This window comes from Taeniopygia guttata, chromosome 22, assembly GCF_048771995.1.
Source record: "Taeniopygia guttata chromosome 22, bTaeGut7.mat, whole genome shotgun sequence".
NCBI lineage: Eukaryota > Metazoa > Chordata > Aves > Passeriformes > Estrildidae > Taeniopygia > Taeniopygia guttata.
In genome coordinates, this window is record NC_133047.1 from 2862554 (window position 1) to 2876665 (window position 14112).

Below are 14112 nucleotides of genomic sequence, written 5' to 3' on the forward strand. Positions count from 1 at the left end.
GGATTAGTGCTGAACTCCAGGATCATGGAATGGTTTGGGTTAGAAGGGACATTCCAGCTGATCTCACCCACCCCCTGCCATGGGCTGGGACAGCTCCCACTGTCCCAGGGTGCTCCAACCTGGCCTTGGACTTTTCCAGGTTTGGGGCAGCCACAGCTCCTCTGGGCATTCCATCCGAGCCACTCGCTGCCCTCACAGGGAGCAAATCCTCCTAAAATACATTTTTGGAAAAAAACCCCTCCTTTTAAACTGCTGGAATAATGGCAATGCAAATCTGAGAATGAAGATTGCACAGCTGCTCCTGTTTAGACTGATTTTAATTCAGGCTTAAATACTGCTGTGGTTAACATATATGGAAGTTTTAATCTAGATTTTCATTGCTACCTGTAAGGAGGGTGGCATGCTCTGAGGGGCTGGTAAAGAAGAAGAAGAGGAAGACAAAGAAGAAGATAAAGAAGATGATGAAGAAGAAGATTATCATCCTCTAAATGTAGATATCTAATTCTATAATATATATTATTTATATTATATTGAGGAGATGTTTTCCACATGTTATCAGTGGGGAAATTCAGAATTAATGGGCTTTGGAAAGGGGCCTGCACATATTCATAGCTTGCCCTGTGCTTTTGCTATTCTCTCTCCAGCAGCATTTTGGGATGCCGAAGTTTGATAAGTAAATAAATCTTAGATTCCATGCCCAGCACACCTATCCCTGGTTTCCAGCCCCAGGGGCAGAGGGCATTATCCATCTCCCACTGCCTAAGTCCAGGCAAGAAGCCTCTTTGGGAGCCTCCTGTTGACTTTTTAGCCACATCTGTCTGTCAGCACTGTGGGAAAGTTAATTTGGATATCAGGCTGTGTGTACCTGGATCTTTTCCAAAGCATGTGCTCCCCAGCTTGCATCAATTTAAATATTTCAGCTGGAATTTGCATCCATGGCTGGAAGAGTTCAATAGTTACCAGGACCTGGTATAACAAACCTTGTTTCTTCTCGCTGTGTCACTGACCAGTCCTTAAATTTAACAGTTGCAGCATGTGAATATACTTATGTTTGGGTTGATGTACAGGTAGAAATCCCACAAAGAAAGGAATGTGATTAATAAATTCTGTATCCATTTATCTCTGATTTTGCTAATTCAGCAATTATTCACAACCTTAACTCATAGATTAATCCTGACCAGCTCGGGACTGGACTTTGGTCGGTAGAAATGGATGGATGTCAGGTTTTAGCTTTGAGATTTTGTTATATTTAATATTAAAGCTCTATTTTTAGAATCTCTCATTGATTACTGATTTCTAGACTGGATAAAATACATTGTATACACCAAATGGCATAGATGGGACCAGCTTGTCTCTAGTACTTTATTCCTTTATAGGTTGAAAGACAGAGAAATTCCTTCTAAGCAGAGCCTTGAGTGTTACCTTAAGGAAAAATATTAATTGAAATATTTCAGTAGTTTCTTAATCTGTCCTTTTTCTGTCTCCCAGAAGCAGCCTGAGTGGTTTTCTCTCTGATTTCTGTTTAGCACCACCTCAGGTAACTCCTTAATATTTAGGCTTCGTATTTAGACCTTCTTTACATAACACTTACACAAGTTTAAGGCAGACTTAAATCTGTGCATTCACATGATGAGATCAATGGATCTAGCCATTCATGGGAAGAAAATTATCTTAGGAAAGTTGGATTTTCTTGTAATTGGGGCACAGGAAGAAGCTGTTTCAGAATTCTCTGAGTTAGCTTTTAAAAACGTTACTGTTTTTGTTCAGCATACTTAGAATTTCCTTATTGCATAAAATAATCACACTTTCTGCAAGTTCCTGTGGCCCAGCTAAGGGTTTATATCACACCCAGACAAACAGGTGCTGTTTGTGGGGCTCATTTGGAATTACCACTGGCTCTTGGCACGGCTCAATTCCCAGAGCTGTGTTTCCTAGGCTATCTCTAGTGAAGTCTGAAGGAGCCAGATGACTTCCCAGGCCCTATAAAGGCATTTTTTATGGAGACTTGGAACATATTTATGTGCTGCACACACTCCCCCCCCCACAGCCTGTTAAAAGCAAGAATTCGGTACAGGTTTCCATTCTTATCTTTCTGCTCACATTTGTTTCACAGATCACCTTTAAAAGGGCTGTAAATGGGCTGTGGGGCTCAATTCCCGGGCTGAGCCTAAATCTTGCAGCAGGTTTGTGTTCTGGACAGAGCTGGGGATTAACTCTGCTCTGTTTAACAAGTCCCCCAAGCCTGAGGAGAAGTCATTCCCCACAAAAGAGCTGATATTCCAGGGAAAGGTGTCCCTGCCTGTGGTGGGGGTTGGAACTGGATCTTTAAGGTCCTTTCCCAGCCCAAACCATTCTGGGGTTGAACTCATTGGGTCAGAACCTTCCTGTGGAAATCACTGCCTAGCCCCTAAAAGCTTGGATTAATCCTTTAATCCAGCTGGGCTGGGGCAGGTTTTCACTCCTGAGCGCTGCAGCAGCCGTGTGATGGCACTCAAGGTGATGACTGGCGGTGGCTGCGTTTGCCAAATGGAAGCTTTAATGGGAATTATCAGGAACACATTCCTCACCTCTGAAGCCATTCCCGTTGCCACTGGAGCAGGCGGGAGAGGGGGACCCTTGGGGTCTGATGACAGGAGCAAAGGCACTCTTCTGTTTGACAGCAGGGAACACCGAGGAGGAGAACGGGAGGATGGAAGAAGTGCTGGAGGAGCCGACTGTTGGACTTGAGGACATCACTGCCAAAGGACAAAAAAAGGAATTTCTCATCAGAACTTTGGTAAAGCTGTTTCAGGAATCCGTTGTCCCATTCCTTGTTTTACCTCTCAAAGGAGGTCTTATTCTCTCAGAGAGTAGAATTAGAGTAAGTCTGAAGTAGAGAGGGACTTAAACTGAATCGTTCAGAAAAAAACAATGCTTAATTCTTTCAAAATTAAGGGTGAGGGTGCCAGAAAATTGAAAATGATCAAGGGAAAACCAGAGTCAATAGGAACTGTAATGGCCTGTCCACTCAGTGTCCTTGCAATTTAGAAAGGTTGGCAAATCCTGTGTCTTCCCCAATTTTTGAAAAAATAATTTTCCTTGGTTTCAAGCTGCTGCTTAGATTTTACTCTAAATTGGCTACTTTTTGAAGAAGTGCCTTGCAAGGAAAAAAGCCCCTTTCTATCTCCAATAACTTGTCCAGGAACTGTTTGCTGAGGAGGGAAGAATTTTTGAGTGCTGTACAGGAGGGTTTTGGTTTTGTACATGGGGGTCAGAGGTTTAAGATGGAGGGATTTGGGCCTGCCCTGTCCTCCCTCTTTCTCCTTCCTTCCCTCCATGTTCTTGGTGATGTTGGCACTCACAGATTGGTTTAGAGTAGAAAGGCACCATTTAATATAGGTAATGGGCATTGGGGAAAAACTGTACCCATGTAACACGTAATGTACATATAAAAGATAGAAAAGCACCATTTAATATAGGTAATAGGCATTGGGGGAAAACTGTACCCATGTAACACGTAATGTACCATATAAAAGATAGAAAAGCACCATTTAATATAGGGAATAGGCATTGGGGAAAAACTGTAAATATGTGACACGTAATGTACATATAAAAGACAGCAGCAGCCCTGGGCAGGGGGAGAAAAGAAGAAATTAGGGGACAGAGAGGATGTCAGGGTGTGTGTGTGCCTCTGCCTGAGCTGTGAGCAAACCACAGCAGCTCAAGGAGAAAATCTTTTAGATAACTTGCAATAAACTGCCTTGAGACCAGACAACAGAGACTGCTGAGCCTTTCTTTGGAAGCACGGGCTGGAGGAGAGACTTTTCCACCACACAGAGCCCTGAACTAGGGATTGCTCCAGCATGTGCCAGAGCCAGGTGTGGAGTTTGGGGGTGGGATGGGGTCGGGGTACGCGGCGCGGGGCCGTACGTCCGTAGGGGGATCCCGTGGGGGAGCCGTTGATGAAGCCGGGGGAGCCGGGCACGCCCAGGTTGGACATGGGCACGTTGCTGTAGCCGTTCATGCTGTTGCTGGAGGTGCTGTAGTTGGATTGCTGAGGGGTGGAGCTGGACGAGTACCCCCGCGGGGAGATGCTGCTGGTGTTACGGATGTAACCTGGAAATAAAACACATCTCAGAACACCTCTGCGGCTCAAAGCTTCCCCCTGCGCATCCCCGGCTTAAATAAACCTCATGGAAACCCAGATCATTTAAAACGTGTAGGCAACACCACTAAATTCAATGTTTTTTCCTGCATTTTAAGTTCTGAACCAACATTTTGAAGTGATCCAATTTATATTTTTCCAATAAAATTTATTAAAATTTTAAATTCATTCAAAGATCTGGTCAACATTGTGTGTGTTATGTTTACCTGGGGTAGAATTTATAATATAGGAGATTTTCTACCATTGAATTGGGGAGGTTTTACTCTACAAATTATTGTTTAATTGTTAAATTACAGGTAAAGCAAGTACATTACTAAGGAGAAATGATAACCCACTGTGTGTGCTTATGTTTACCTGGGGTAGAATTTATAATGTATGGGATTTTCTACCATTGAACTGGGGAGGTTTTATTCTACAAATTAATGTTGAATTGTTAAATTGCAGATAAAGCAAGTACATTACTAAGGGGAAATGATAACCCATATAAAGTTTGTAGTTTAACTTTTAATTTCCTCTACTTGGGAGAAAGAATAAACTGGATAAATAAAACCCATTTTTGTTGCATTAAAAAATGCTAGCAGATATTTGAGAGCCAAAATTTAGCCTTTTTTTACTCCAAAAATTCAGGGGTGGGTTGATATCAAAAGTAATCAAAAATTATTTCAGATAAGACACGGGGGCAGCAGCACTCTTTGGGATGCCCAGAGTTAAAGCCACCACCGGGCACACGATGAGCTTGGAAAATAGATCCACGTTGTTATGTGTAGGAGATATAATTGGCACCATCTCTAGTGTGATATATGTGATATTGAATATTTGTTGGGTATATACGTTTGTATTTGGAGTTCCCCAACCCTCGGAGGAGAACCTGGTGTATGTTGGAACCTGATTTACAGGTAAAAGGATGTGGCTGGGCCAGGAGATGGGAGATGGGAGATGGCTGGAGAGATATGGGGACACCCATGAATGACCTGAGGTGGATCTCACGGAAATCCTCGAGCAGATCCATGTGAATGCAGCATTCCCATAAATTTTATCAAGGGATTCACCAACTCCTGACACTGAATTGTTCTTCCTCATCACCAAAAAAGAAAATCTCATTAACCTATGGACTCTGAGTGGAAGAAAAGACTGACTGCTGAAATCTTGGCCTCAGGTGGAATTTTCCCTATAAAAACTGCTGGTGCCAGGATGGAGGTGTGGGCACAGAGGAAAACCTCTGCTGAGGCTGACTTCTGGTGCCGACCCTGGGCTCGGTGCTGTTCTTTCCTTGTGTCTGGCTAGATAGAATTTGATTGCAAAAATAAATATTTTATTTTAATTTGGCCGGGTGTTCATTTATAACAAGGGGAAAGGCGATTGGGGAGCGTGGCTGGGTTGGGGTTGCAGGGAACGCTTCGGGGCTCACCCTGGTTGTTGCCCTGCGCCGACTCGGAGATGCTGACGCCCAGCTGGCTGCCGTAGGAGTTGATGCCCATCATGGAGCTGTGGGCAGGGGAGCTGGGCAGCGCCGGGATCTGCGCGGGGTTGCGGGGCACGCTGTACAGCGCCTCGGCGATGTCGGCCGCGCGCTTCAGGATCAGGTCCTGCCAACCAGTGAAATGCGGATGAAAAATTCAACTTTGTAATTTTAATAAAGATTTTAGTATAGATTTGGTATACTGATTAGAACTTGGGACTAAGGCTATTGGGTATTGTTTTGGATAGAAGTATTTTAGGATTTTAATTCTATTTCACATTTGAATTCCTATGTATTTCACATTTCTTTAGCTTTAGATATATCACTTAAATTAATAGATTTGTAATCAAGAAGAGAAATGGCATATAATGATGTTTTTAGTATACTGATTAGAACTTGGGACTAAGGCTATTGAGTATTGTTTTGGATAGAAGTATTTTAGGATTTTAATTCTATTTCACATGTTTGAATTCCTATGTATTTCACATTTCTTTGGCTTTAGATATATAACTTAAATGAATAGATTTGTGATCAAGAAGAGAAATGGCATATAATGATGTTTTTAGTATACTGATTAGAACTTGGGACTAAGGCTATTGAGTATTGTTTTGGATAGAAGTATTTTAGGATTTTAATTCTATTTCATATGTTTGAATTGCTATGTATTTCACATTTCTTTAGCTTTAGATATATCACCTAAACGAATAGATTTGTGATCAAAAAGAGAAATGGCACATAATGATGTTTAGGCTCTTGAGAGAATTGGTCTCTAATTCTCAGGATTATTGGCGAAATAGCCCACCCCCAAAAAACTCCTCTTCCCAAACAGCATGTAGATTCTATATTCTATGTTTTAAGGTCTGAGGAGATTTTTTTTATTTCATATTTTTTAGTGTGGAAATTTGCATTCTTTTTTTTTTTTTAGCTGGGGTAGTTGTGCTAGTGTTGCAGTCACTAGACTAAGCAGCATATTTAGCTAGCTGAAAGTGGCACATTTTACTTAAATTTAAATTGATTTCTACCCTGTTAAATTTTCACTCTGTCTCACGAGGGACAGCTCAGGGATGGGATGGAGCAAGGGGGAACCTTCCCCCAGCAGCCTGACCTGGTTGTTGTGGGGCGTCCCGTACAGGGCTTCCACCAGGTCAGCAGCTCTTTTCAGCAGCATTTCCTGTGGAGCAGAGGGAAAGAGGTGTTGTAATGGCAAAAAAATAGCTCTGGTCAATAAAATTGATATTTAATAAATAAATAAATAAAAATAAATAATATATCTATATATTTTATAAATATATCATAAATATAAATAGATAAATAAATAAAAATATATAATAAATATAATTATATAAATAAATATAATTATATAATAAATAAGATATATATAATAAATATACAATAAATAAAGAAAACAAACAAACAAACAAAAGAGAAATATATAATAAATAAAATAAAATTTTAAATATAGAAACAAAAAAACCCAAAAATAAATGTATAATAAATAAAAAGAAATACAAAATAGAATTAATTAAATAAAGATGTAATAAATAAAATATAAACAAGCAAATAAATATTAAAACCAACAATAAAATGGCAAAATAAACTAGAACAGGAGAAAAGAAATAAAATAAAAAAATTGAGTAAAACAGGATAGATTAGACTAGACTAAAGTAAAATAAAAAAATAAATGCAATAAATAGATGAATAGAATAGAATAGAATAGAATAGAATAGAATAGAATAGAATAGAATAGAATAGAATAGAATAGAATAGAATAGAATAGAATAGAATAGAATAGAATAGAATAGAATAGAATAAGAGGAGAGGAGAGAGAAGAGAGAAGAGAGAAGAGAAGAGAAGAGAAGAGAAGAGAAGAGAAGAGAAGAGAAGAGAAGAGAAGAGAAGAGAAGAGAAGAGAAGAGAAGAGAAGAGAAGAGAAGAGAAAGAGAAGAGAAGAGAAGAGAAGAGAAGAGAAGAGAAGAGAAGAGAAGAGAAGAGAAGAGAAGAGAAGAGAAGAGAAGAGAAGAGAAGAGAAGAGAAGAGAAGAGAAGAGAAGAGAAGAGAAGAGAAGAGAAGAGAAGAGAAGAGAAGAGAAGAGAAGAGAAGAGAAGAGAAGAGAAGAGAAGAGAGAAGAGAAGAGAAGAGAAGAGAAGAGAAGAGAAGAGAAGAGAAGAGAAGAGAAGAGAAGAGAAGAGAAGAGAAGAGAAGAGAAGAGAAGAGAAGAGAAGAGAAGAGAAGAGAAGAGAAGAGAAGAGAAGAGAAGAGAAGAAGTGTGTTCAGGTGTTATTTGCCAGGCACCTGAGGAATTTGAGCAGCCCCCCAGAAGCACACGGGTCCCTCCGGGGCTGATCCCGGCTCGGCCGTGCCGCGCCCGGGCTCCTCCTGGCCCGGAGCTCTCCAGCGTCCTGAACCTGCTCCGCCTCCGCAGCGCCCAAACGGAGACAAATCCCGGGCGTGCCAGACTTACAACTAATTGGTGAATTCAGACGTGATTGTCATTTAAGATAGAATTGTGTCTTTTTTATGAATTAGAAGTGAAAAAACACATTTGGTGGGCTGAGTGAAATGCTTAAAATTATTTTACCTTAGCTAATCTTTCAGGGTCCCCAGGATGTCTTGGGATGACCTTCTGCAGTCTTTGGAAGCCGTAATCTATGGTAGGTTCATTTAAAGCTGGAAGGGAAACATCAAACCCCACCACGTTATATGGCTGTATCTAAACATGTACTTTTATATGGCTCTGTCTCAATAGGGCAACAAAGAAATCATGACTTCTGCACTTAAAGCTGCTCCTGTTTCCCTGGCTGACTTCTCACCCTCTATCAAAGGCTGAATGAATAATTTGCAAGATGCAGCAGCACTGTCACAAAATACTCCTTTTAGGGTGTATATTTCACTCTGGACAAAACCATGACAGCAAGAAAGCAAATTATGAGACAGGAACACACCAGAACAGGTCTTCTCCTGCTGGTTGCACAGCCAGAAATCAGACAGCCGTGTTTGCTCCTCTAATAAACACATTCCACACGCTCCCCCAATGTTTTGCAGTCCCGAAGTAGGGCACAGTTATTCATTAGACATATTCCCTTCCCCAGTTGTGTGTTCTGCATACTCTGCCACTTCCCTGTAATGATCTTAATCTCTGGTGGATAAACCAGGATATTTTGACCCAGATCCTCAGTTAGCAATAGCTGGCAGAGCCCTACTGGAATCGCTGATGATTTCAGAAAACTGCAGACACTTTCCTGGTCTCTGCTAGGAAATCGCAGCAATAATACTCAATTTTCTGATTATTTAAACTCTAATTTAAATTGGTGCAGAACCCAAAAGTCAGCTTACAGCATTCTCTGTGCTCAGGCTCTGCCTGCCTCTAACACCTCAGCAGTGCCACTGAGCACCAGCACTGTTACAGGGATGTTTTTCTTTGAGTTCCCTTGTTCTGAATGCACATTTTAACACAAATGACACGTTCATGCTGAGGATTCTGCAAATAATTTCATGACACATTTAATAAGTAACATATGTAGGTCCTCTAGCACTACCCTCAGTCAGTGCTGGCCTAGACCTTCTTGTACCATTTGTGTTTCTTTTGGGAGGGAAAAAAAATCTTTATTTTTTTTTAAATAACTAACACTGTCACTGGCATAGCTGAAAACCTCTGATTGCAAGAGATGCTGATGGTTCTTATTGAATGATCCAAAATATCCTGAGCACCTCAACAGGAGAACCATCATCTGTACCAGGAGAAGAACCCATCACGTGAGACAGAGTTTTACACTGATCCAAGTTCCCTGTTTATTCCTGTTCCCTGTTTATCCCTGTCTGCCTTTAGTATAACAACATGAAAGTAAAAGGTCACATTCTCCACTGAGATACATTTTATATTTACTTTTTATTAAATAATTATGGCATGGCATGAAGTTTAAATATTACAGGAGATAATCAAGTGGGAATTGAGCAGAGAAAACCCAGACCTGAGAATTTAGTCTTGGCTATACTTAGAATGTCTTTGCTCTCCACTGGGAGCCATTCTGGTTTGCTGAAGGAGTTTAATAATACACATTTCAACTGCCACAGAATCTACATCCCGTTTGGGAAGAGGAGTTTTTGGGGGGTGGGCTATTTTGCCAATAATCCTGAGAATTAGAGGCCAGTTCTCTCAAGAGCCTAAATATCATTATGTGCCATTTCTCTTCTTGATCACAAATCTATTCATTTAAGTGATATATCTAAAGCTAAAGAAATCTGAAATACATAGGAATCCAGACATGTGAAATATACAGGGGTTCAAATATATATAAAGTTACTAGAAATAGCTAGTGGGACTATGCAAAATGCTAATTCAGGAAGAAGAAGCTGGCTATTATTCAACAAACATTTTTCCAATGGATTGACATGGACAGTTTCATCCTGATAGATCAACAGCAGCAAATCATTTCCCAGCGATGCTGAATTGTTCACAGGACTCAGCCATCCTGAATCAATGTGTACATTGTCTTTCAGCACAAAGGTTTTCTGTACAGCCTGCAACAAAATTGCCCACTACTGGTTTTACTCATTAATGGAACAAAAATATCTCTGTTATGAAATCCTACAAGAAACCAGTACCAAGTATTTGGAGGAATAAATGACACCTTCCCAAGTGAAGGCCAAAGATGAAGAATTCACCAGCAAGTTTAAGCAGCTTCCCCACAATCCCACCTCCACTGAGGAATGAGCTGCTGGGTCAGGAGTGATTTATCTGTATTTTACATAGAAATATGCCAGAATTATATCCAAATGTTCATGGATTCAGAGACCATAAAGGGGTCTGACAGACAAGCAGGCTGTTCATTGTTTCCTAGAAATCAGATATCTGAAATGAAACCCCTCAGAAAATAGGCTCAGGTACAAAATCCATTTGGCAACCCTCAAATCCAGAATTTCAGGCTCAAGGGGTCACTTAAACTTCCCAAAATAGTTTAAAAAATGGTACATGGCATGATATAATTTATGCACAAAAAGAAAACTCACCTAGGGAATAAACTAAATTATCAGTGAGCCTGTAAACCTCTCCCTAGCACGACTGTATTAACAATAGATTTGTTGTATAAGAGTAGGCACGGATCTAAATGTGTCACCAGCTATCTGACTTTATTTATGTGAGCCTCAGAGTCTGGACAGTGCTTCCTCTTGGATGTTTTTTACCCCTCAAAACCTGTGTTTTCATCTTAAACACAGCAATTCTGACTTGCACATCAGACTGCTGCTGCTGCCACCCTGGGAGATGTGGGGAAGGCACGTCCACGTGCTGTTCTTCTCCTGGCACGGAAGATGGTTCTCCTGTGAGGTGCTCAGGATATTTTGGATCATTCAATAAGAACCATCAGCTCTGCAGCTCACCTTGGATTTACCCCACAAAGCACAGCACAGGGAAAACCTGTGAAGAATCAAAGTCTGGAGATCTCTAGATGAAAGTCAGGAGAATCGAAGTCTGCAGATCTCTAGAAATATCCTGAACCCTTAAAGCTGTGGTAGAGGGAGAGCAGTTTTTGCAATGGGCTGCCCAGCCTTTAAGGTGTTAACAGAGAAAAGGCACCTGTGGCATCAAGCTTGAATCATGGAATGGTTTGGGTTGGAAGGGATCTTAAAAATCATCTTGTTCTACCCTGCCACCATGGGCAGTCCCACCTTCCACTAGTCCTGGATGCTCCAAGCCCTGTCCAACCTGGCACTGGACACTCCCAGGGATGGGGCAGGCACAGCTTCTCTGGGCAACCTGTGCCAGGTCCTCACCACTCCCACTGGGAGGAATTTCTTCTGTAAATCTCACCTAAATTTCCCCTCTTTTAGTCTGAACCCATTACTCCTTGTCCTGTCACTGCAGATCCTGATGAAGGGTCCCTCTCTGGTTTTCCTGTCAGCCCCCTCAGATCCTGGAATTCTCTATTTCCCCATGTTTCTCACAGGCTAAAGCAGTGACAGCAGGAAATGCTTCATCATCTCAGCTTTTTCTGTCCAAGGGAACTCACTCTTCCAATTTATGGAGCTCTCTGCATCCTGTAAGTGTTGTTTCTCACAAGCAGAAAACAAGAGCTCCAATCTCCTTACAAGATTTAGCACCTTCCCATCCCTGGATCCTGGCACAGAGTCTGATACAGCACAACCCAGAGCCCAGCCTCTCCCACAGACGATTTTATATTGCTTTGCTCTGACAAGGTAACCCCCGGAGGATTTCTGCTCAGCAAGGAAAATTATGTTCCAAATCTCCCTGATATACACATTTCCAGGTTAGCATCCCTGTGACAAAGTAAATGCAGAGCTGTGATCAAAGCTGAACTGCGAAAGCCTACAAGACGTGCCCTCAGCTGGCATAAACTGGTGTGTTATTAAAACCAGGGGAACTATAATGGAACCACTTACAGCAGCAGAGAATTTGAATTTGTGTCGTATTAAAAGCAGAATATGAAGCTACAGCAAGATTAGCAGCAGAGAACAAATGTCTTTTTATTCCAGGAGCAGCTGATGAAGGGAAAGCAATTCAGAACAGGGATGTGTGTGCAACCTGTATCCTCACCAGATGAAGGCACACACAGGGACTCAATGCCTGGTGTGGTTGTGGGATCTCATCCTGTTGAGATTTTTTACCTCAGATGCTTTTAAAGAGGGTTTTAACCTCAGACTGTGGTGGACAATATACTGAGGGGGACACCTAGTTGGGTCACAGTGGGAACTGTGAGTTCTTGGGAGCCAGTCTGCTAACAGGACTATCCTATATTTGCTCAAGTTTCCTGCTCTTTTTCTCTGTTGGTTCAGGACTTTTTCTTATAAGGTCATGCACTGAGTTCACATTCAGGATTGGACCTTTGCCCTCAGATGCCCCTGTACCTGGCTGCCCATGGGTCTTTGGAATCTAGCTTCTGTAACCTGTGGTTGTCACATTTTGTTATTTACATTATGAAAGGTTTTTTTTTTTTTTTTTCTGGGCTAGTCCATTGCTCCTGTTCCTCATTTTTAGCCAAATTCTCCTGGCCAAGCCAAGCAAGGACATCACAGCGAACTTCCACGCTCCTTATGTGGTGATTTAAAAACAGGCTTTTCTCTCTCATTTTAAGTATTTCATCTCTTACTTCAGCTGCTGAAGTTGGTTCAGCCAACTTCAGCTGCCACTGCCCTCCAGCGAGCCATTTGTCTGGTTTTTGCTGTACTCTCCAGCACATCATTACAAGTCTACAGAATCCTGCTGGCTTCACTCTGCAGGAAGTTTTCCAGGTGGGAACCTTATGGAAAAGTCCACACGTCCCATTTTGGCGAGGAGAGGAGGCTGATGGCCGAGTTGCAGCACCCCTGAGTGAGAGCACTTGGGAGTGGAAACACTGAGTGCCCCAGAAGCTCAGCAGTGCCAGCACAGCACACTTTGCAGAAGCCCGAGATAAAGACACATTACAGGTCACAGATAAGCTCCCATAACAGCCTCACTGTGCCAGTTAGATTTACCCTTGAAATGTACAGCTAATTTTTATATTCATCTGTCCAACAGTTTGTGATTTTCTTCTTCAAACAATCTAAGTGTGACTCTTTTCCAAGAAAAGAAAAAATAAGAAAGAAAAACTCAAATATAATCAGGCTGAACATAAATATTTGGTTGTATATTCTGTAGGCAGACCCATGCTGTGACATGGAAAAAATACTAATGTGCAGGAAAAATGCCTTATGAAACCTCCTCCTTACACCCCCAAATGTTACCACTGAGAGAGTTAATTAATTAATTAATTAATTAATCACCAACACAGCTCCTGCAGCCCAAATCCCAGGCACCCACCTGTGTAAATGAACCTGCCTGGTGCTCCTTTGCAGAACTGCTTGGATTTGTAGGATAATGTCACCTCCACCACGCCGGGAATGTGCCGGGGAGGCGTCTGGACGCGGATGGCGTGAGGTGTGATCAGCTGGGAACGGCAACAGCAGAGGCACCATCAGGTGTCTGGTCTGTTCTCTTACTTCATGAGTAAATTACAGAAAAGGTTGGGTTGGAAGGACCCTAAAGATCATCCAGTCCCACCCTCAGTGGCACTTTTCTCCATCCCAGGTTTCTCCAAGTCCTGTTCAATCTTAGACACTTCCAGGGCTGGAGCAGCCACACCTTCTCTGGGCTACCTGTACCAGGGCCTCACCATAAAAAATGTCATCCTCATTTCCAACTCTATTCTTGTTCACTTTAAAACCATTCCCCCTTGACCTGCCATCACAGGCCTCAGGAAAAACTCCATTTTTTTTTTTTAATTATCACTATAGATCAGCAGAGGGATACACCTGGTTTAGATCCTAGCCTCCAGGGAGAGAATCACACATTTTAGGGTGGATTGGCATCAAGAAACTTGTACTGTTAAGCCCATTGTTTAATTGATGGCTTAATCCCGGGCCCAGATGGATTTTTTTTCTTCTTCCCAAATTTAAACCCTCTCTTTATTTCTCTTCCTTTGCTTATGTAAATAAACCTGTGTAAATAATAAACCCTGTGGAAAAATTGGTAGAG

General features: G+C 41.7%; 1 protein-coding gene across 2 annotated transcripts in view; it reads right to left on the reverse strand.

Moving 5' to 3' along the window:
* The window catches only part of EBF2 (EBF transcription factor 2), a 117612-nt gene that overhangs the window by 7726 nt on the left and 95774 nt on the right, over nucleotides 1-14112 (reverse strand). For both annotated transcript variants that reach the window (XM_041720483.2, NM_001164535.2), the window contains 6 exon segments: nucleotides 13399-13525; nucleotides 8182-8270; nucleotides 6709-6774; nucleotides 5553-5730; nucleotides 3910-4095; nucleotides 2568-2735 (listed from right to left, as the gene is read on the reverse strand). In XM_041720483.2, coding sequence (XP_041576417.1) covers nucleotides 2568-2735; nucleotides 3910-4095; nucleotides 5553-5730; nucleotides 6709-6774; nucleotides 8182-8270; nucleotides 13399-13525 — 814 coding nt within the window.